At 39.7% G+C, this 23,085-nt stretch overlaps 1 protein-coding gene across 5 annotated transcripts in view; it reads right to left on the bottom strand.

Annotated features, from left to right (window-relative positions):
- The window catches only part of Ttbk2 (tau tubulin kinase 2), a 98,319-nt gene extending 75,476 nt beyond the window's left edge, over positions 1 to 22,843 (bottom strand). For 2 of the 5 annotated variants that reach the window (XM_051183612.1, XM_051183616.1), the window contains exons 1-3: positions 22,680 to 22,843; positions 3,253 to 3,326; positions 2,033 to 2,168 (exon numbers count right to left, since the gene is read on the bottom strand). In XM_051183612.1, coding sequence (XP_051039569.1) covers positions 2,033 to 2,168; positions 3,253 to 3,326; positions 22,680 to 22,745 — 276 coding nt within the window. In that variant the 5' untranslated portion in view covers positions 22,746 to 22,843. Of the gene's footprint in view, positions 1 to 2,032; positions 2,169 to 3,252; positions 3,327 to 3,482; positions 3,564 to 22,270; positions 22,654 to 22,679 lie in introns of those variants that run through there. The other 3 variants (XM_051183615.1, XM_051183613.1, XM_051183614.1) reach the window with 3 other exon arrangements.
- Positions 22,844 to 23,085: the final 242 nt, after the last annotated feature.

Raw genomic sequence — 23,085 nt, 5'->3', positions numbered from 1 at the left:
GATCAGAAGACAGCAAATAGCATCAGATCCTCCAGAACTGGTGTTATAGACAGCTGTGAACTGCCATATGGGTACTGGGAACTGAACCTGGGTCCTCTGTAAGAGCAACAAGAGCTGTTATCCACTGAACCATCTTTCCAGCACCTGCTCCCTTCTTTTGTGAGGCAGTTTCACACTGTAGCCCAGGCTGACCTGGGACATACAAAGAGTTAAGGCTAGCCTCAAACTTATGAATAACCCTCTTACCTCAGTCTCCTTAGTACAGGGACTACAGGCATAAGATACTACTTTGGACCAAATTCACATTTTTTTCTTCTTTCTTTCTACCATTCTCTCTCTCTCTTTCCAATGTTGTGATAGTCTGTTTGTGTTCTGACAAATAAGGCTTGCCTGAAGATCAGAGGGTGGAGCTAACTAATTAACCATAGAGATCTGGAGGTCTGTACAGACAGGAGACAGGAAGTGATATGGCTGGGTAGACAGCAGATGTGAAAAGGCAGGGCATAACAGGAACTCGGCCCCTTTTGGCCTGAGGAATTAACTGGAGAAGTAAGAGGTGACTGTGGCTGTTACTTTGTTTCTCTGATCATTCAGCTTTTACTTGGATATTTGACTCGAGGTTTTTATTATTAAGAGTAATTAGGATCGAGAATCACTCTCCCTGTCTCTTCCGTTCCCCACCTCTTCCCTCTACCCTTTCCCCTTCCAAATGATGCCTAGCCCAAGCTGGCCTCTAACTCAAACTCTATGTAACAGAATTGGTCACCTTGAATTTGACCCTGCCATGGCACCCAATTATGCCACTCAGTTATGTGGTGCTGGGATCTAATCCACAGCCTTGCTGCTATGTAAGCATTCTACCAACTACACTAACCCCGAAGTCCTCAAAAGTCAGTGCAAACACTAAAAAAAAAAAAAAAACTCACTAGTCTTGGAGGATGTTAGGAAACTAAGGGGAAAAATCATTTATTTTGATTTCTTAATTAAACTATCAAAAAAAAAATCAAATAGTGAATGACAGTCTTTATAGATATACTTGTTAATAAATGAAAGAAAACAGAATGTAATCAATTTGCAAATTCTAATGAAATAACAGACTTGGGCAATGCTCATCAATATCTACTTACATCACAAAAAGATATATAACATATTATAGGTCTATTAGTGAAAGTTCACAAAAGCATTCATTAAAATTTTTTTTCTTGTATTTTGGTTGTGAGCCTAGATCAGCCATTGAAGTCTAGGCTCACAACCAATAAAATAAATAAAATTCTAGAGGTATGACTCTAGAATATGCCAAGCCCGGGTTCAATTGCTAGTATCATAAAAAAAAAAAAAAAAAAAAAAAAAAAAAAAAAGTTTTTGTAGGTGATTACATTTTTTAAAATAATTCTGTATCTTTTACAGACACATTCTGATATAAGGACTATTCAAATACTCTAGGAGGAGAAACAAGATTAAACATCCTAACCAGAAACTGTTGGCTGAGTCTAAGTAGATGGTCATTTATTATACCTGTCTGATTTTTATGTACACTTAGTTTTCTTTTCTTTTTTAGACAGGGTTTCTCTGTGTAGTCCTGACTGTCCTAGAACTCTGTAGACCAGGCTAGACTTGAACTCACAAAGATCCATGTACCTGACTCTGCCTCCTGAGTGCTGAGATTAAAGACATATGCCACCACAACCCAGCTAGAAGTTTTCTTAATAGTGTTATAGAAGAAAAAAGAAAAGGCGGTCACTATACTTCCAAATTCTTTTTAATGTGTTCTCCCCTCAAACACTTTTATTTATAATATTAGCTATAAAAAGTCAGGAAAATTTGGAAGTTATGAAAGCAAGCCTAAGAATTAAAACATAAACAAAACAATCATAGGTGGGGGAAAGTCAAAATATCTGCTTTAGGCAAATAGAAATATAGGTGTTATTCCTTTAAAAATGATACTTTTATCAGAATACCAAACTTATTACCCTATATGCTTGTCTCCCTCCCTCCCTCCCCCACCTCTTCCCTGTCTCCATTTTGTACTCACCACTTTCCATCTTTCTTTGACCAAGATTCCAACACTGAGGATATCTGGCTGCTCTCCTCCCCCACTCATTGCAAAACACTGATGTGGTAAAACAGCTACACAGGCATCTAGCTCCCGAGGGTGGTTTCCATTTAATCTAAAACAAAAGAAAAAAGCAAATAGCAGAGCTAATTAACACAAATAATAGTCTAGCCTCAAGAAGCCTACTGATTCTATACATTATGTTGCTTCCTTAGAAGGGTAGGGAACCCCTACAACTACATTCCAAAAACTGTGTATCATACATGATCTCTAGTACAGAGGACCAGCCTCCACAAAGACACAGTGCACATATTTACAATAACTGCAATAGCACAGAGTAAGCGTGAGCATCAATGGCAGGTGACCCAAATATACCAATAAGTACCCTGAGTACACACACTGCCAGGGAAAAAGATATGGTAGCCAATTTACAACACTCTACAGTTTTGAACCAGGGCCCTGTGCACATTATGCAAGGCCTTAGCCTTTTTTTTTTTTTGAGACAGGGTCTCGAATTGTTCAGACTCGTCTTGAACTTGCTCTGTAATCCAAGATGGATTTGAACTTGTAGTTAGTTCTCCTGCTCAGTCTCCCAATTAACTGTATCACAAGCATGAGCTACCAGACCTGGCAACAGCTTACAGTTTAATAGGTTTAGAATACAATTTAATATCATCAGAACTAATAACATTTAATATTGTATTATATTCATTTATTTACTTTACATGTTTGTGTGTTTTCATTTCCTAGCACCAAAATGGCAGCTAACAATTATCTGTAATTCCAGCTCCAGGGGGATCTGATGCCCTCTTCTGGCCTCAAAAAGGAAAGTAAAAAGAACTTGGAGGTAATGAAGAGCATATAGATTTCCAAAAGACATCTCCTCTGGTCAAGACAATAGACTTGACCTTTAAGCCAGCAAGAAGTTCTGTAGTTATAGCCAGGTTTGATGACTTGAGTTTGATTCCCAGGCTCCATGTGGTAGAAAGAGAAAACTGACTCCTGCAAGCTGTCCTGACAGCCAAATATAGACAGTGGCGACACACACACACACACACACACACACACACACACACACACACACCACACACCACACACCACACACACACACACACACAAATAAATACATGTAACTTAAAAAAATTAATATCCATTTCTAGCAATCTCCTCTCATTCCTAAGTATAAAGGTAATACCAACCTAGTTCCTACTTCTCTTCTTAGCCAAAAGTGAGTCTCTTTCAATAGGCACTTGATCTTACCGGTTTTACAATTCTGAGAGGAGGGAAAAAGATCCAGTTTGAGATAAAAGTTAATTAACAAACAAACGTTAACAACACTGAACTGTTTGCTTCAATGCTTAAGAAGGCAAATATGTATACTGTAACCACAACAGAAAATAAAGTTTCACTAAGGACTAGTGGTACATACCCATAATCCCTGAACTTGGAAGGCAGAGGCAGAGAATCAGGATAAGGACATCCACATTTATGTAGTGATTTCAAGGCCAGCCTATAAAAACAACAACAACAAAAAATCCATAAATTTACATTTTAAATGAGATTATTAGATAATACTATAGAGAACAATTTCCATTACCTCACTCTAAATTTAAGAGAAGATCATGGAATAAAATGGTATTGACAGTAGAGTCCTTCTGAAATTAATTTAAGAATACACATCTCACTAACAAAAGTGGAAAACCTAGAATCCCTAAATGATAACCAAACAAAATGGAGCAGCTTTTTCTGGTTTGGTATTTTGAGAAAGGGATTCTCTGTGTATTCCTCAAACTCTCATAGAGATCTGTCTGCCTCTGCCTCCATGTGCAGGGATTAAAGGCCTGTACCACTACTGCTGGCAATGAAGATACTTCTAAATTAACTCCTAATTATCTCTAACTCCTGCTATTGATTATTTACCTCCCTTGAGGATTTAGCTGGATCTAGTTTCTTGCCTCTAATAAAAAGAACACAGCAAAAGTGACGAAAGCTATTTCCTCTCTGTCTCCCTGTTTGCTTGGAACCATGAAGCATCCACCCTATCACCCCATGGAAAGGACCACCTGGCACGCAATTAAAGCAGCTTCTGTAAAAAAACAGTTGTCAATATTAGCAAAGAACTGTCCTGTGTACAGACCCTTCCATCAGCCATCTGAACATATTTGGATCCAGCCCCGGTGATGGCTGCAGCCTACCTCTGACTTCCACCCATAATCTATCCTGATAGCATTCCCACTTGGATTATATTCAAAATGCTGACTGATAGACACTGTGAGATAAGTGTTTTAAACACCAAGTCTTGAAATGGGCACTGTGGCACACATCTAAGGCTGAGACAAAAGGGTCTTGAAGGTCAACTAGGAGTACAAAGTCAGACTATCTCCAGCAATACATAACAATATTCCAGGCTTCAATTAAAAGAGTCAATAGTTTCTCAGTGTATGATTGCAGGTTCCCTTTCAATTCTACATCATAGATAGCTGAAAAACTATATAGCATGGCTATTAAACCATTGTTGTTAACTAACACCATGAAGACAAGTCAGAGCAATAGCATTGTTTTCAAGAAAATTAGTGAGTAAATTCCTTCCTGGAAATATACTTTTGGTTGGTTTTTGAAACAAAGTCTCTTTACTACCCTTGCTATCCTGAAACTGACAGACAGCCTCCTAAGTGCTGAGATCAAAGGTGTGCACCACCACCTCCAGCTCTGGCAACAGTCTTAATGATCTACAACAGGGAGTAAATCTCATGGTAACAAATTCTGACACTTACGTTAAATCTGGATGTGTTGACAAAACAGACCAAAAGAGGATCAAAATATGGACAGAACATGCTAAATGAATATCAACTTGTAAATGTAAGAGAGTACATTTGAAACATTTGTTTCAATAGCTATCAATAGATAGCAAATGACTGAGGAAAACAAGGCAAATTAATTAGTAAACACTAACAGTATCTGAGCTAGACTAAAACCTGAAGGCCAGGCCATATCACAGCCCTGTCACCTTCTGAATAACCAAGTCATGAACCCGCAGTGAATTAATAGGTACTTAGAGCCCAGAGTAAGACCTGCATGTGATTTTAGTCACAGGTTCACCTATGTTACCTAAGGATAGACACAAGTAGAACAAAGAAAGAGGTGCAAAGGGGGCACTTAGAAAAGCTGTAAGAATATAAATATCCATGTTAATCCCAGGGTTGGGTGCAATAATTTTACCACTAGCTGGCCAGACTGCTACACCAATGAGTATCAGGCTCAGTGAGAGATACCATTGCAAAACCTAAAGTGGAAACCAGTCAACATGCAGGGGGTGAGACTTAGGAGTCTTCAGCACTAAATGGCCTATTAGTATTATATACCGCTCCCCTCATGAGGCAGGGAACTTCATGAATGAGGGGCAAAACCTGTAAGAGCCGGAGGTGTGATAGCTTCAAGGAAACTTTTTTTAGATAAAACAGGGAAGACACAAGTATGAACTCATAGACCACACATACATAGACATACCAAAAAGGAAGAGAAGGAGGAGGAAGAGAGAGAGAGAGAGAGAGAGAGAGAGAGAGAGAGAGAGAGAGAGAGAGGAGAGGGAGAGGGAAGAAGGGAGGAGGAGGAAGAAACAAAGGTTAATAAACCAAGGTTAGGGATACAGTTCAGCTCATTTTCCCTCAGACTGATCCCACAGCTGATACGAGATGTCCTTCTGTATATATATTTCTTTTATTGGTTAATGAATAAAGCACTGTTTGCCAATAGAGGCAGGAAGATAGATAGGGCTAGGAGAAGAGAATTCTGGGAAAGGTAGGCGGAAAGACCAGAAACAGTTGCCATGTAGGGACTGGGAAGAAAGGATTTGCCAGGTGTTCTTGGTAAATACATGGGGGTTTTTTTGCTGTTATTTTTGGTTTTGTTTGTTTTTCGAGACAGGGTTTCTCTGTGGTTTTGGAGGCTATCCTGGAACTAGCTCTTGTAGACCAGGCTGGGCTCGAACTCACAGAGATCCACCTGCCTCTACCTCCCGAGTGGGATTGAAGGTGTGTGACACCACCACCCCACTGGAAATACGTAGCTTAATAGAAATAAGCTAATAATTAAGACAGAGCTAGCCAATAAGAAGCCCTAACCATCAACCAACAGGTTAATAATTAATATAGTATCTGTGTATTTATTTGGGACTGAGCATGGCTGTGGGTCCTAGTAGGACAAGAACCCTCCACAACACACAGCAGTACAAAAACACAAACTAAACCAAATAAAGTGATGAAGAGGGTCATGGTTTGAATATGAAATGTTACCCATAGACTCGTGTCTCTTGGTCCCCAGATGGTGCCATTTTGAGAGGTTGTAGAACCCAAAGGGAATGGCTCTCTTTGGGGATGGTCCTTAAGGTTTATGGCCTAGTGCAGCTTCTTATCTCTCAGGATTCTAAGATGTAGGAAAGCAGATGTTCCATAACCCAGTGCCACAAAGCCACCCCTCCAGGTTTTTCCCATCCTGGTGGACTGTATCCCTTCAAATCGTAAGCTAAAATAAAACTCTTTCTTCAATTGCTTCTCATCAGGTGGTCACAGAACAAGAAAATGAACTAATAAAGTTTCATCTAAAGAATGAACACAACATTGCAGTGAATCTACTGTCTTCTAATGCCACACATCAGAGGCTAAAGCCAAACTACCTAGACTGTTGCATCCATTACTTCTCCATGCCTTATTTTCTTCATCTGGGTTATTTTCCCATTACTGTCTAGACCATTGTACTTTTAGAGTGTATTCTACAAATTTGCCTTTAAAAAAGCTAACAAAGGCTGGATGGTGGTGGCTCATGCCTTTAATCCCAGCACTTGGGAGGCAAAGACAGGTGAATCTCTCTGAATTTGAGGCCAGCCTCACCTACAGAGCAAGTTGCAGGACAGCCTCCAAAGCTAAAGAAACCCTGTCTCAAGTATTAATAAATGATGATATAACATGTTTACCTCTCTCAATAAATATTACAGTAACATGTAATACCTCATTTTGCAAGTTCCTTAACTTACAGGAACACTCACAATCCCACTCACAAGTATAGTATCTACAAAACAGTCTGTATTGTTTGACTACTAATAAAAAGAACCAATTGGGTTTGCATGGAGGACCAAAAACTGAAAACTACTATATAACTAGTACTTACCAAATTCCTATGAAAATGTTTTTAACAGAAGAAAACTATTGTTTCATTCTATGCTTACAACCTGAATTACAGTAAAAATTTGTAGAAAATTAGAATTTATCAAAAGAAAATAAAGCCAGGCATGATAGCACACACCTATAATCCCAGCACTCAAGAGGCAGAGGCAGGTGGATCTCAGTGAGTTCCAAGCCAACCAATGATATACATTGAGACCCTGTCTAAAAACAAAACAAAACAAACAACAAAAGGAAAACAGAGAGAGAAAGGAAACAAACAAATGCCATCTACTGTGGAAAGAAGTAAAATTACTTTTATGCTTTTAACCAAAAGAAATTTTGAGTACCCCATCATAAAATAAAGGACAGAAGCATTTCAGCTGGCATCAAACTTAATTTTGGAGACTGTTTCCTTCTATTAGCATGTTTTAATTAGACAAAATAACCAGTTTCATTTTGACATTTTCATACATATTTAATGTACTTCTCTTTCCTCCCTCCAAAGATGATCTCTACTGAAGTTACCTCACTATAGCTGAGGCTGGCCTCGAAATCACAATGAATAATCCTCCTTCCTCAGCCTCCTAAATGTTGGGATTATAGGTATACACCACCATGTCCAGCTCCAAAAAGACTCATCAGTAAAGTGTGTGCTCTTGTACACTGCTGAGGGCACACTTGAGATACAGCTCTTGGTCCAGATGACTAAAGACATGTTTCTCTGTGACATCCAAACTCCTTTCTTAGGTAAGTATCCCAGAAAAACACTTGGTCACCAGGATAGATATGGAAGTGCTCACAGTCATGCTATCTACAACCTAAATGCCCAACACAGGTAGAATAGATAAATTCTAACATACTCATGTGGTAAACAGTCTTTTACTAGCTTTCTACTGGCACACCCAAATTTGTGATCTTACAGGTCAGGGTGTAAGAAATCTACAGTTTCACCATGGAAGCAAGGCTATGTCCTCCAGAAGCTCTTTCCCTTTCCATCATCTAGACGGAGCCTGAACTCTGTGGCTCATGACTTCATTCCATCTTCAAAGCCAGTAATGTAGCAGTACCTTTATAACTCAATCTCATATTCGCAAACTTCCCCACCTCTTGTTTTTCTCTGACAAAATATACATGCTTTCCATTTATGAGTATCCATTGATGTGATTATACTGGACTCAAGGGATAGTCAAGGCCAATCCTCCCTTGTCAAAGGCTCTAAAGGTTTATTAAATTTAATCATACCTGCAAAATCCCTTTTGTTACCTACGGTAACTTATTTATAAGATTTATGGATCAGAATGTGAATATCTTAGGAAGGGGAATTATTTTATTGCCACAAAGACTAAGCTAAAATATAAATTTAAAAAACACTACTAGCTGGGTGGTGGTGGCACACACCTTTAATCCCACCATTCAGGAAACAGAGGCAGGTGGCTCTCTGTGAGTCTGAGGCCAGTCTGGTCTACAGAGTGAGTTCTAGGACAAACTCCAAAACTACAGAAAACGCTGTCTGGAAGAAACAAAACAAAACACTGCTATCTAGAACAATATGAGTAAGTCTCATAAATGCTTGAAAACAAAGCAAAAAAAAAAAAAATCATGAGTCCTTTTAATAGAAAGTTCACGAAGAAACAAACCTAACTTATGTTAAAGAAGTCACAAATATAGGTAGTAACTTTAAAAAGAAAAGGCATGATTATCACAAAAATTGGACAGCTTCAGAATAAAAAAGATGCATAAGATGAGGAACAGGCTTCTGATATGCAACATATTCTTAAACACTTTGGTATGCAATTATCTTACAACTATGTATATGCTAGGTGGTGGTGGCACCTTTAATCCTAGCACTTGGGAGACAGAGGCAGGTGGATCTCTATGGAAATCAGAGTAGAGGTTTTACAAAAATCTAAAAGCAGAACTTCCATACCACCACTCCAGGACATATACTCTACTTGCATTGCATATTCATGTTTATTGCTGCTCTAGTTACAATAGCAAAAAAAATGGAAGCAGCCTAGATACACACCAACAGATGAATGAATTATAAAAACATGGTACATACACACAATGAAATTTTATTCATTCATAAAGAAAAATAAATTATTAAATGTGTAGGAAAATAGATGGATCTGGAAAATATTATACTGAGGTAATCTGTCAGAAAGACCTTATGTTATCTCTTACATGTGGATCCTGGACTTAAATGTTTATCTGCAGGGCTAAAGAGATGGCTCAGCAGTTAAGCACAACACTGGCTGCTCTTCCAGAGGTCCTTCCAGAGTTCAATTCCCAGCAAGCACATGGTAGCTCACAACCATCTTCTGGCCTGTAGGCATACATGCAGGAAGAACACTGTATACATAATGAATAAATCTTAAAAAAAAGAAAGAAAAAAAAGAAAAATGTTTATCTGCATGTTTATGTAAGATTGAGTGTGTGTACAGGCCAGGAAACTAGAAGCGAGCCCGTGAACATTGAAAATGGAGGCTTTAAGGGAGTAGGTGGGAAAGGCACTGGGACACATGGTAGGAAGGTAGAAGGAAGGATACAGGGTGGGGGTGGGGAGATAGGAGGGTAGAAATGGACACAGGGGATGGGGAGATGGAGCGTGAGTATACATGTGGAACAGATCAACTAAGTATACATGAAGATGCCACTTTAACAAAAGTATCACTTTAGAGATGAATTAAAACAATAAAACTAAAACTGAACATGGTGATTTGTCTGTAACCCAGCACTCAAGAGTCTAAGGCATAGCCAGGTGTTGGTGGCACACACCTTTAATCCCAGCACTAGGAAGACAGAGGCAGGCGGATCTCTGTGAGTTTGAGGCCAGCCTCGTCTACAGAGGTAGTTCCAGGACAGCTTCCAAAACCACAGAGAATCCCTGTCTTGAAAAACCAAAAGAAAAAAAGGACTCTAAGGCATAAGGCAAGAGGATTACCATGAGTCTGGGCTATAGAGAATAAAAAGTCCCCTCTCCCATCAAAAGAAAATGGGCTAATTACATGAACTTCACTATTTTGAAAAGGCTAGGGAGTATCTATCTGTGAATGCCTTCAGAGCAAGAATTCAGTTAGACTACTATTATTTAGGCAGGCTAAAGTGAGAGCAAGATAATTCACTAAATATATAGCATGATTTTTAAGTATCATATGTAATTTATATATAAGACTCTATTCTTCAGCATAAGAAAATTATTTTTAACTATGATTTTAATGTCAATGAATACAATGTTAAAATGATTCATTAGGAAAAGTCTATGATGTATTTAAAGATAAGAGAACATACTTAAAGCTATATTTGGATAGATACATAATTTATTTCTAGTGAGATATGTGAGTGGGAACCATGACTCCTCTTTGAGATTTAAATACACCCACCTTACCACTTCAAATCCTGGCCACAACAAAGTAAAAGGAACCAGATTTACCTTACTAACCAACTGGAAAAGCAGACAAAACATATAAATGGTGGGTTTCAGCAATCAGACAACAGGCGGCACAACGAAGAGATGCATGTGAAAAGGCAGGTAAGTGAGTGAGCTCTGCCCAGACCATGCCCAGGAAAGCATTCCAGAGTGAGCATAGGGATGCAGAGCAGAACGGAGTACAGCAGTCTGTCTCAGTAACTGTAGAGTTAAGAGTTATGCAAAGGTCAAGGAAGCTAAGGCTTGCTGGGAGAGCTGCACAGACAGCAACCTCTGAAGCTCTAAGGATCCTCCATGAAGCTTTGGCTGAACATGTTACAATGTGAGTTTTAAGGCCAAAACCTACTGGAAAGAGGGAAGCACAAATCTCTACTCTCGTACAGGGCAATGAATAAGGGTCTTGGAGATATGAAACTATTTACAAACAACTAACTATATCTCAAAATAATGTTCAAAACTACTTAAAGAAAATTTTGAAAAGAAAAATAAAAGAAAACAATATAACAACATAAAAAAAAAATCATGTCTGGTATCCACTTAAACGCTGCCAGTGATGTAAACAAAAAGAAATAGCAACCAGATGGAACAAGTACACATAAAACTTGTGGATAACAATTTTAAAAGTTATTATAGATGCATTCAATGTTTTACAAAATAGAGAAAAGCACAGGCATAAAAGAAAAGACATGTAATGTAAAGCCAATGAATAAATAAATGTCTAGGGATAAAAGTATATATTTGATACAATAAACAGCAGAAAGGCATCATCCCCATACTCATAAGCCTACAATTCCTGTACTAGTGCAGCCTGAGGTAGACAGAATCTCAATCTCACATCAGACACACAAACAAGGGGAGTCCACATGCCAGGATCACACTGGAAAAATAAACCAGGCAGTGATGGCGCATGCCTTTAATCCCAGAACTCAGGAGGTAGAGGCAGCCAGATCACTATGAGTTCAAGCCAGCCTAGTTTATGGAGTGAGTTGCAGGACAGACTTCAAAGCTACATAGAGAAACCATGTCTCTAAATAAGAAAATAAAGGGGGGGAGGGCCAAGACAGTATGTCTCCCCCCAAACCCACTAATCTACAAAATGTTCTCTAACAAGAATCACCTAGATGAACCCAAAAACACAAAATTAAAAAGAAAATCATAGACTTGAAAATAAAGTACCACACTCATGCATAGAATTAAAAAAAAAAATCCTCACATGAAAGGAACAAAGTAACATAAGGAACTTTGGGACACCATGAAAAAACCAAATCTTACAGGCACAGAATGAGAAGAACCTTGGGTAAATGGCACAGACAAGATCATCAACAGGATCACAGGAGAAAATGTCTCCAAATTAAGGAAAGACATCCCCATACAGACACAATTCCCATACAGACACAAGGAGCACACAGAACAACAGACAGAACCAAAAAAAAAAACTCCCGACAGCATATTATAGCTAAAACACTATAGCTAAAACACTAACTATGCAGAAAAAAAAACCCCACAAACTTCAAGTCATATATAAAGAGAAACCTGTCAGAATAACAGTTGGTTTCTCAATGGAAACTTTAAAAGCCAGGAAATTCTGGAAAAATGTACTTGAAGTTCTATAAAACAATGAATGCTAACCTAAATTACAGTTCACAACAAAACTATTTGCTATTGTTGGAGGAGAAGTAAAAACTTTTCATGGTATCAACAGGCTACAAGAATTCATGTCTACCAAAGCAACCCTACAGAGAATACTAAAAGCAGTACTTCAGACTGAAGAGAGAAGCATACTCGAGCTGTAGAAAGGAAACAAATGAAGCTCTAGTCACTGAAACACAAATAGGACTAAGACCACAATAGAAAAAGAAAGAGAGAGAGAGAAAGACAACAACAAATTGACAGCAATCAGCACACAGATTTCATAATTAATTAGAGGCCTCAACTCCCCTTGCCCAATGAAGACATAGGTTAGGTGAAGGAATTAAAGAACAAAATTAATCTTTGTGTTGTCTACAAGAAACTCATCCTACCTTGAAAGATAGGTACCACCTTAAAGAGAAAGGATAGAAAATATATTCTACGCAAATGCGACCAGAAAGCGAGCAGGTGTCATCATACTAAGATCCAATAAAATAGACTTCAAACTAAAACTAATCAGAAGAAATAAAGGACAGTTCATTCTAGTCAAGGAAATAATTAACCAAGAAGATATTGCACTCCAAACATACATGCATCAAAATCTGCCTCACTCATTTCCCCTGAAAGCAAACCACTGGACTTAAAGGTACAAACTGACTCCAAACCAACAGTAATAGGTAACTGCAATGCCTTACTTTCTCCAAGACAGGTCAAATGAAAAAACAAACAAAATATAATAGAGAAGAATCAGAATTGCATAATATTACACATCAAATGTACCTAACAAGTATGAAATAGCCCACCCTAAACCCAAAGAATATTAAATATTAAAAAAAAAAAAATATATATATATATATATATATATTTTTTTTCTATTCAGCAACCCATGAAAGTATCTCTAAAATAGACCAAGAGTGGGACACAAAACAAATCTTAACTCAGAAAATGGAAATGACTGTGTCATGACCATAATGTAATAAAGATAAAATCAACAGTAAACCAGCAGTAAACAAAACAGTAAACTAATCACACAAACTCATGGAAATTAAGCAATGCATTACCGAATGATGAATGAGTCAAAGAAGAAATTAAGAAGCCAATCAAATTCCTGGAATTAACTGAAAATGAAACCACAAAACAAAGTCTAAGAGACAGACTAAAACAGTTCTAAGAAGGAAATTTATAGCTTTAATTTCTTACATTAAAAAATAAGAGAGTAGAACTGGGATAGATATGTAAAATAAGAAAAAATATTAAATTAAAAAGTAAGAGTACAATAAACAACTTGATGAAACAAAACTCAAGAACTTACAAAAACCCAAACCAAACCCAAATCCAGTAGTTGGCAAGAAATAATCAAAACTAGAGCCAAAATTAATGAAATAGAAAAAAAGAAAACAATATTATGAATCAACAAATCTCAGAGATGATTTTCTATAGTTGGTTTTAATGTTAACTTAGCAGGATTTAGAAATACCTGAGTATGAAGTCTCACCTGAGCTTCAAGCCTATGAAGAATGTTTTTAAGTAGAACTTGACTGGTGGGTTTGATAGCTCATATCAGAATGCTAATAGGAATGAAGACAAAACAGAGTATGGCAGTGACCTGTGGGTCATAACCCCTTTGGGGGATAGGGTCACATATCAGATTTTGTTGTTTTGTTTTTCTGTTTTTTGTTTTTCAAGACAGATTTTCTCTGTGTAGCCCTGGCTGTCCTGAACTTGCTCTGTTCAAGACCAGGCTGGCCTTGAACTCAGAGAATCACTTGCCTCAGCCTCCTGATTGCTGGGATTAAAGGCTTGTGCCCCCATCACCCTGCAGACATCAGACATTTACATTACATTATGATTCATAGCAGTAGCAAAATTACAGTATGAAGTAGCAAAGAATCTTAGTTAGGGCTTCTATTGCTGAGATGAAACAAAACACAATGACCAAAAAGCAAGTTGAGGAGGAAAGGGTTTATTTGGCTTACATTTCAGCATTGCTGTTAATCACTGAAGGAAGTCAGAACAGGAACTCACACAGGGCAGGATCCTGGAGGCAGAAGCTAATGCAGAGGATATGGAGGGGTGCTGCTTACTGGATTGCTTTCAATTTCAGAAATTCAATCTATTATCATCATGAGAGGAGCATGATGATATGCAGGCAGACATGGTGTTGGTAGCTGAGAGTCCTACATCTTGCAGACAACAGTCAACTGGCACAATGGGCGGTGTCCTGAGCATAGGAAACCTCAAAACCCACCCCCATAGTAACTACTTCCTCCAACAAGGCCATACCCACTCTAACAAAGCCACGCCTCCTAATAGTGCCACTCCCTATGGGGGCTAATTACATTCAGACTATCACAATCTACTTGCTGGCCCCCATAAACTTGTAGCCATATCATAATGCAAAATGCATAGACTCCAAACTTCAAAAGTTCTCTTAATCTACCACAGTCTCAACAACGTTTAAAAGTCCAAAGTTCAAAGTCTCTTCTGAGATTCATACAACTTTTAACTGTAACCCCCTATAAAATTAAAAAAAAAAAAAAATCACATACTTCCAACATATCATATTACCATTCCAAAACATAGGGAAGGGAGCATAATGAGGAAATACTGGACCAAAGCAAGACTGAAAACCAGCTGGACAAACTCCAAACAGTGCATCTTCATGTCTTCAAATCTCCAACTTCTTTCAGCTTGATTGACTATAACACATTTCTTTCTCTGGGACTGGTTTCACTCCTTGTTAGCAGCTCTCCTCAGCAGGTATCCCACAACTCTGGTCTATCTCTAAGGCAATCCAGGCTTCAACTTCACAGCTTCACACAATGGCCTCTCTAGTATACCTCCATTTAATGACACCCCTGGCACATGCCTGGCCTCAGAGGCTTTCTTTAGGCAAGGTGGCAAATTCTATAACCCATGTCTTCTATCCTTAACTTTAAAGCCAGAGCTATATGGCCTAAGCTGCCAAGTTCTGCTGCTTGCTAGGGCTGGAACATAGCCCTATTGTTCAATTACATCTTCACCAGCTTTGTGTTTTTCACTGCCTAAGCCTGGCTGTCCTGAAACTTGCTCTATAGACCAGGCTGGCTCTAAACTCAGAAATGTACCAGCTTCTGCCTTCCCAGTGCTGGGATTACAGGTGTGCCCCACCACACATGGCTCTAAGCTTTTCTTTAGTTCCTTTTCACTGAATGGAAATTAGCTGGGTGGGATCTTACCCTGAAGCTTTATTCCATTTCTTAATCTCCTTGAACACAGAATTTAACACTAGCCTACTTCCTAGTGCTCTTTTTCTCCTCAAAGTTTTGGTTTTGTAATTTACCTTGCTCAGCTTGCTCCTTTTCATTTTAAATCTTCATTAGAATTACCACTAGTAACCACACAACAGTCTATACTAGGCTGTTTTGAGATTTCCTCTCAAAATTCTTCAATTTACCCTCAGGCAGACTCTTCAGACAAGGGCAAAAGGCAGCCACTGTCTTCAACAAAATATCACAAGAATGATCTCTAGGCAACGTACTAAAGTCTCCTCTGAAACCTCTTGAGCAAGCACCCAACAGTGCATCAAACCACACTCAGCACCACAGTCTTCCATGCTCCTATTTGCATGGCCCATTAAGCAGCATTTAAAACATTCATATGTTTTTCTAATACCCAGTCCTAAAGTCCATATTCCTCCAAACAAAATCATGGTCATGCTATCACAGCAATATCCCAGTCCCTAGTACCAACTTCTGTCTTAATTAAGGTTTTTATTGCTGTGAAGAGACACCATGGCCATGGAAACTCTTATAAAGAAAACATTTAATTGGGATGACTTGCTTACAGTTTCAGAAGTTTAGTCCATTATCATCATGACAGGGAGTATGGCAGCATGCAGGCAGACATGGTGTTGGTAGCTGAGAGTACTACTTCTTGCAGACAACAGGAAGTCAACTGACACATTGGGCATTGTCCTAAACATAGGAAATCCCAAAGCCTTCCCCCATAGTGACCACTTCCCCCTACAAGGCCATACCCACTCTAACAATAACTAACTTCTAATAGTGCCACTCCCTGAGACTATGAGGGCCAATTACATTCAAATTACCCCAAAATTTTATGTTTGTGGGGGAGGGGGGTCACTACAACATGAGGAACTATATTAAAGGGTTGCAGCATTAGGAAGGTTGAGAACCACTGTACTTCTGGTCATGAAGTTTCAGACAGAAACAGGACTATACTGCTGAGGCTCTGCATCAAGAGTGGCTTATGTGGTCTGAACTAGTGCTGGAAATGAAATGGCAAAGGTATCTTGACTCTTGGCAGAATGTGCCTGCTGTTGAGTAATAGGCATTTCTGCTATAGATCAAGGAGCAGTGAAAGAAACTCCAGTCTTTTGGAGATTTGTTGTGGAGGCCAATCTGAGTGTTCCCAACTTGGTTATCAGAAGAAGAAGAAAAAAGAAGGAGGAGGAGGAAGAATATTACTCTGCTGACAGATTACTATGCCTCATGGGTTGGAGTCTAAAAGAGCTAGCAAACTATGAAAACGTTTCAATCTCTCTAAAGATGATGTCTGCCAATATAGTGTCAGAAAGTCATTAAACAAAGAAGATAGAAGCCCAGGACCAAAGTCCCTAAGATTCAGCATCTTCTTGTTATTCCATATGCCCTGCAAGACAAATGCCAACATACTGTTCTAAAAAACAATACCAAGAAAAATGAAGAGGAGGCTTCAGAATATGCTAAACTTTTGGGCAAGAGAATAAAAGAAGCCAGAGAAATATTCCAGAAACAGATTGCCAGGAGATGTACACTGTCCTCGCTGGAGGTTTCTACTTGTGAGTCTAGCAAAATTAAAGAATGTTTAAGAATAACCAATATAAATAAGTAGTCAGACCGGGGAGGGGGGACTTCAGAGCATATCTTACCCATTGCAGACTAAGTTTGTATAAAAGTTTTAATTCATTTGAAAGAACTTGCTTTGGCTCCTGAGTGCCTTGCTAGTGCAGGGTTGGTTTGACAACAGCTTCTTCCTTGCATCTAGCCATACATGACACTTAAGAGACCATTGTCTATGCAGACATTACTATCGCTGGAACTGGCAGCAGACCCTGGCACTGTCCATATTATACATATATTTGCAAGCATGCAGAATAAAAGGGCAGTAGAATAGAGGCTTCCACTTAAAGCGAGGTCAGTATCCCTGCAGACAGCCCCTAAAGAGCAACGTGTAACACCATGAGAACAAAGTCACAGATGAAATAGAGACCTCTCGGGAAGTTGGACATGTCAGGAACTTTGAATATGCAAAACAGAAAAACACAGGCTGCTACCAAATAAAAGAAACCAAAGAAAAAGGCTATGTGAACTGCAAATGACAAGGTCTTAGAGGTAGTGCTGATCTGGAGAATTCATCACATTACTATTCCAGGCACGGAAATATGGGATTTGTTTCCTCTGTTGAGCTTCTGTCTTGCTTTGGTCCTAACACCACCTTGCTACTTTTCTATTTCTTCCTTTGGGAATGAAATTGTTTACTCTGTACCATTATACTTTCTAAGTATATAATTTTCCTTCTGATTTTACAAGGACTCACAGCTGAGTTTGCCTCCATCTCAAATATTTTAAACTTGGACTTATGAACAATGTTAGAACTGTAAAGACGGGGAATTCTGGAGGTGAAGTATATAATTGTACTTTCAGATGGACATAGCCTTTTAAAGGCCAGGGATGGAATTTTAAGGTGTTTGATTTCATTTCTTTATGAGTCAGGGTGGGAGGGCGGGGGTGGGGGGCATGCCACAGCATGCATGTAAAGGTTTGAAACAGGGTCTGTCTTTTGCTGCTCCCCCTAGATATGCCAGATGTGAGCTTCCCAGGATTCTCATCTCCACCTACCATCTCAGCACATAAGATAAGAGCTTCCACATCTGGCTTCATGTGGGTTCTAGGAGTTTGAATTCAGCTTCTCAGGCTTGTGTGACAAGCACTTTTACCCACTGAGCCATCTTCCCAGACCAAACATTATGATTCAAAGAGAGATGTTTGGGTGTCAAATTAATAAGACATGGACTTCTATGGGTTAATCTTGACTGTCAACTTAACTGAACTGAGAAGTGCTAAGGAGATTAGTAAATTACACCTCTGGATTTATCTGTGAGGCCAGGAGCCACTAGCATGGGTATGTTCTGTGCTTCCTCAATGCAATGAAATGAGCTGACCTGTTCCACCATCCCTCCCTGCCACATCGGGTGAAAACCCCCAAACTGTAAAGTGAAGTGTTTCCTTGTTTGTTTTTCTACTTTTATCACAGATACACAATGTCTGAATAACACACACGGATTTTCATTTAAGTATATTTATTTTTAGTTAATTAGAGTGAAAATATTCCCACTGACCTCTGATGCCAATAGAGAACACAAAATAAGTTAGGGTTAATAAAATAGAAACTTTTCTTGAACCTACCTGCTCATATCTACAATTTCTCTTCATAATACTTGAAACTACAGGTTTCTGCTTCTACTATATGGTAAACTCAAAAGTAAAGAGATATGAGCTGGAGAAATGGCTCACCAATTAAGAGCACTGATTGCTCTTCCAGAGGACCCAGGTTCAATTCCCAACCCCCACAAGGCAGTTTACAACTCTCTGTAACTCCAGTTTAGGGGATCTGATACCGTCACCCAAATATATATAAAATAAAGGTTAAATAAATTATTTTTTAAAAGTGAAGAGATATCTTTTGCCTACTGCTGATTTTTTCTTTGTGTAGCCTTAGCCTTCCTAGAGCCAGCTCTGTAGACCAGGCTAGCCTCAAACTCTGACTGCCTCTGCCTCCCGAGTGCTGGGAGTAAAGGTGTACAAAATCATAAATGTGTACAAAACCATAAAGGTATACAAAAGCACTGCCCAGCACTACCACTAAATCTTTAACCCATGGTAGTAAAACATGGGAAATGCTTAGCAAGTATTTAAAGAATGGATGTATGCAACTGTTACAATAACTTACTATTCAAAGAGACTGCTTTGAATAATTTATTTAATGTAAATTAAATAAATTAAAAGCATATATATCTGTGCATCATGTGTGAGTCTGGTGCCCTTGGAGGTCAAAAGGCACTGAATCCCCTGGAGCTGAAGCTATGAAAGGTGGTGAGCCACCATGTAGGTGCTGAGAACTGAACATAGGTCCTCTGCAAGAATAGCAAGTGCTGTTAAACACTGAGCCATCTCTCCATCACTCCAGCCCTGAATATGCTGAATTTATTAAATGCCATGAAAGTTCAAACAAAGGAAGTCCTAACCCAGTTTACCAAGTAATTTTGCATCCAGATAATCTTTTAAATCAACACCATTAACAGTATATAATCATACTTTTCTCTTTGGCTTTTCTTTTTCTTACCTTTCTTCCTTCATCTCTGCCTTACTAGTCATTGAAAAATGTTGATAAGACCATTTTTAGATACTGTATAAGCTGAAGTACTTAGTGAACCAAGAAAAAAGATACTGAACAAATATACTCCATAACATAAAACACATGCAGAAAGCTACAGACAAATATTAACAAAAATGTAGTATTGCAATGATTATATGACTTAAATAAGGGAAACAAGACTACCTTAATTTTTATGGTAAGTATCATGAAATGAGAGAAAGTGAACTTAAAACAAAGGAAGTATAACAAGGTAAATGAGGGCTAGAGATGGCGCTGTCTGCTCTTCCAAAGGACCCAGATTCAGTTCCCATCGCCCACATGGCAGTTTACAATCATCAGTAACTCAAGTTCCGGAGTATCTAGCACCTTCTGACTGCCATGGGCACCAGGCATTTACACCGTGCAATTACACACATGCAGGCAAAACAAACATACACACAAAATTTTTTAAAACAATATTTAAAAGATTAATGCGCTAGCTGGGTGTGGTTGTGCATACTTGCAATCCTAGTTATTCCGTTGACAAACACAGTCAGATCATAAAACCCAGGCCAGCCTGAGCAATCTAGGAAAATCCTCTTTCAAAACAAAATAAAGAGTTGGGGATATAGGTCAGTTGGTAGAGTACTTGCCTAGAATGCATGAAGCCCTGAATTTGAACCTCAGCCCAGCATAAAAATTGTAGTTAACTCCTCCCAAGCACTTGGGAGGCCGAGGAAGGATTACTAGGACTTCAAGAGCAGACTGAACTACATAGTCTGCCTCTAAATAACAAAGCAGTATCATCAATAGGTATTACTTGATAAAGTTCTGTAGCTCACAAAGAACTTCCTGCTCAGCACCAAAATGAAACTTAAATTCCATGATCAGAACTAACTCATCAGTGTAACTCTTAAATACTTAAGACAAACCAATATCTTACCACTGAGCACACATTTAGGCAAAAGACTCTACACACAAAAAAATAAATGTATCTTAAAAATTTTTAAATAACCCATGTCTGTCACATTTTTTTGCAGCTTTATGTATAAAATGCTCCCTAAAATTGTCTAAATTATATAAACTTCACTTCTAACACGGCATTTAAAGATATAAGTCCTAAGTAACTGAGTTCAATTTGCTCAGCTTTCCTGAGGTATGAAAATAGCCACTACTTAACAATAAAAATCTAAAGTTATATATAATTCTGAATTCACTCAATGATATGTATATGTATATATATTCTCTAAGCCAGGTCAAATTGTTTCAGTTTGAAATTATAACTAAAATTAATGAAGTTATGTATAAGCTTCAATGTCTTTTATGTGTCCAAAACTTAAAGTGAAAAATCAAATTTCTAATATTCCATTATAAAGTTAAACTATTAAACTTTCCTTTGTAATCATGCTTCAAGCATCCCTTTTGTTGTCTTCATAAAGAAAATGTAAGCCTTTGCATTAAAGATTTCTTTCATTATGTTTTAATTTTTAATAGACCACAATCCATATCAGGATAGATTTCCCCAAGATGTCATATTGTCCTATCTGGCATCATTACAGCTTCTTTCAAGTGGCAAGACAAAAAGTATTAAACCCACTCAATACTTTTAAAATCCTCATTTTTTAAAACCCTCAAATGAATGTTATTCTAGTCCACTTAGCCAAAAGAAAACAGATACATCTTTGCAGTCTATTCTGGCAAGTCCATGTTTAATGTCAATGCAACTGTCAATGACTCAAAACCAAACACTGTAATGATACACAGTCTGAATACTCCTTGTAATTGAGAGTCTAAGTACAAACATATGTCCATTCATAATACACTCTGTCACACAAATTCAATTCCACTAAATAACAACTCCCCATCATATATAGGTTAAAATAAAATTGTCTTCTTTAATGTTCAAAGGACAGCTTCCAAAGCTGGAGGAGAAAAGCCTATCAACTTTAATACAAAGCAAAGTACAACTCAATGTCATTTTTACCTCTAAGGCAGCGCCACAACAGAAACAAAATGAACTTCATTGAAAGATCAAGTATCCTAGCATCCCCATGATTTACTTCTCTGACTCGTCAGTATGCATACGCGGGCTCTTTTGTCCCCTTTTCGGCATCCCAGCGTATCAACAGCATCGTCTTTGTCAAAGCAAATCTCTCTGGTCATTACTTCAGTACTACAAAGTCCTGGCCTTCCTTGTTACCACAGAGAAGAGATTCCGTAGTTCCGTCCCTCTTCCATTACAGCGAGAAAAGCAAGGTAAAATGAAACGCTCACAATTTTAGAGAATCCTCTCTGTTCGGTCCTGGTAATCAGAAGAGTCATGAGTACAAGTGATATATGGGTCACCCACAGAACAGATGAAGCAGCTTCATGACCCTCCAAGTTCAGGGAAGGCACCCAAAGCCTCCGGGGAAATGGAGCAGAACCAGAACGGTCTCTGGGATGAAGACCAGTTTGGGTCTGGCACCGGCCCAGGGCGTGGGCAGAGACCCAGGGGTCTCGGGCAGCCTCCCCTCCATGCCTCGGTAGGGCTGGGCAAGGGGTGCGGCGGGCGCAGAGCGGCTACTTGGAGACGCCCTGGGGCTCGGGGGTGTGTCCTACCTGGGCCGCGGCGGACGCAGGATCTCCGGCGGAGGACTGGGGTCCAGCTCAAGGTCCGCACAGGTAGGAGTCACCGCTCAGCAGGCTGGCCCGCCGCCGCCTGCCCATCCCCCGCCGCCCACTGCGGCGGGACCCGAGCGCGGCTTAGACGGCCGGCGGTCCCCTCGGGTGCCGTCCGCGTCTAAAGGCGGCGGCGACGGCTGCGGGTGTTGCTGCGGGCCTCCCCAGGCCGCTGCTCTCGTGCCAGCCCCTGCACCTCCTCCTGCCGCCGCCGCCGCCGCCTCGTCCCCACCGCTCCCATAGCCGCTGCGGCGACTACTGCAGCGCCCGCTGACCCGGCCCGACGTTACTCTCCCCCCCGCAAGCCGCACAGCCTAGCCCACCTGCCCTGCCAACGCGCACCGCCCACCTCTCCGCCGCGGGTGCTGATTGGAGAGCACTTTCCCAGCCCGTGGCGTCGGTTGGCTAGTCCCATTGCCTATCAGGGAGGGGGCGGAGAATTGGGCCGAGAGCGTCTCCGCCCCCCACCGGAGAATTGCCGCTATCTTCAGGTTTGCCTGAGAGGGCGAGTTACCGGGAAAGGAGCATCACAATGACAGTGCGCGTGCGCGCGAGGATTCTGGGACTTGTAGTTCCAGCCTCCACCGCAACGGCTGGCCGGCCTGTCCTGAGATGCAGGGCGCAGTGCTTCTGAGAGCAGACTTTAGTAGGTGTTCTCCTAGCTCAGCGTGCTTGTTGCCACAGAGTTGAGGCCTTTTGGAGAAAATTGGAAATACTTTGTCACTGGGGCAGCCGGGTCTACTCGCCTGCTCAGA

This window comes from Phodopus roborovskii, unplaced genomic scaffold, assembly GCF_943737965.1.
Source record: "Phodopus roborovskii unplaced genomic scaffold, PHOROB, whole genome shotgun sequence".
NCBI classification, from domain to species: Eukaryota; Metazoa; Chordata; class Mammalia; order Rodentia; family Cricetidae; genus Phodopus; species Phodopus roborovskii.
Note: the sequence above shows the minus strand (reverse complement) of the source record. Positions and strands in the feature narration are given on the sequence as shown.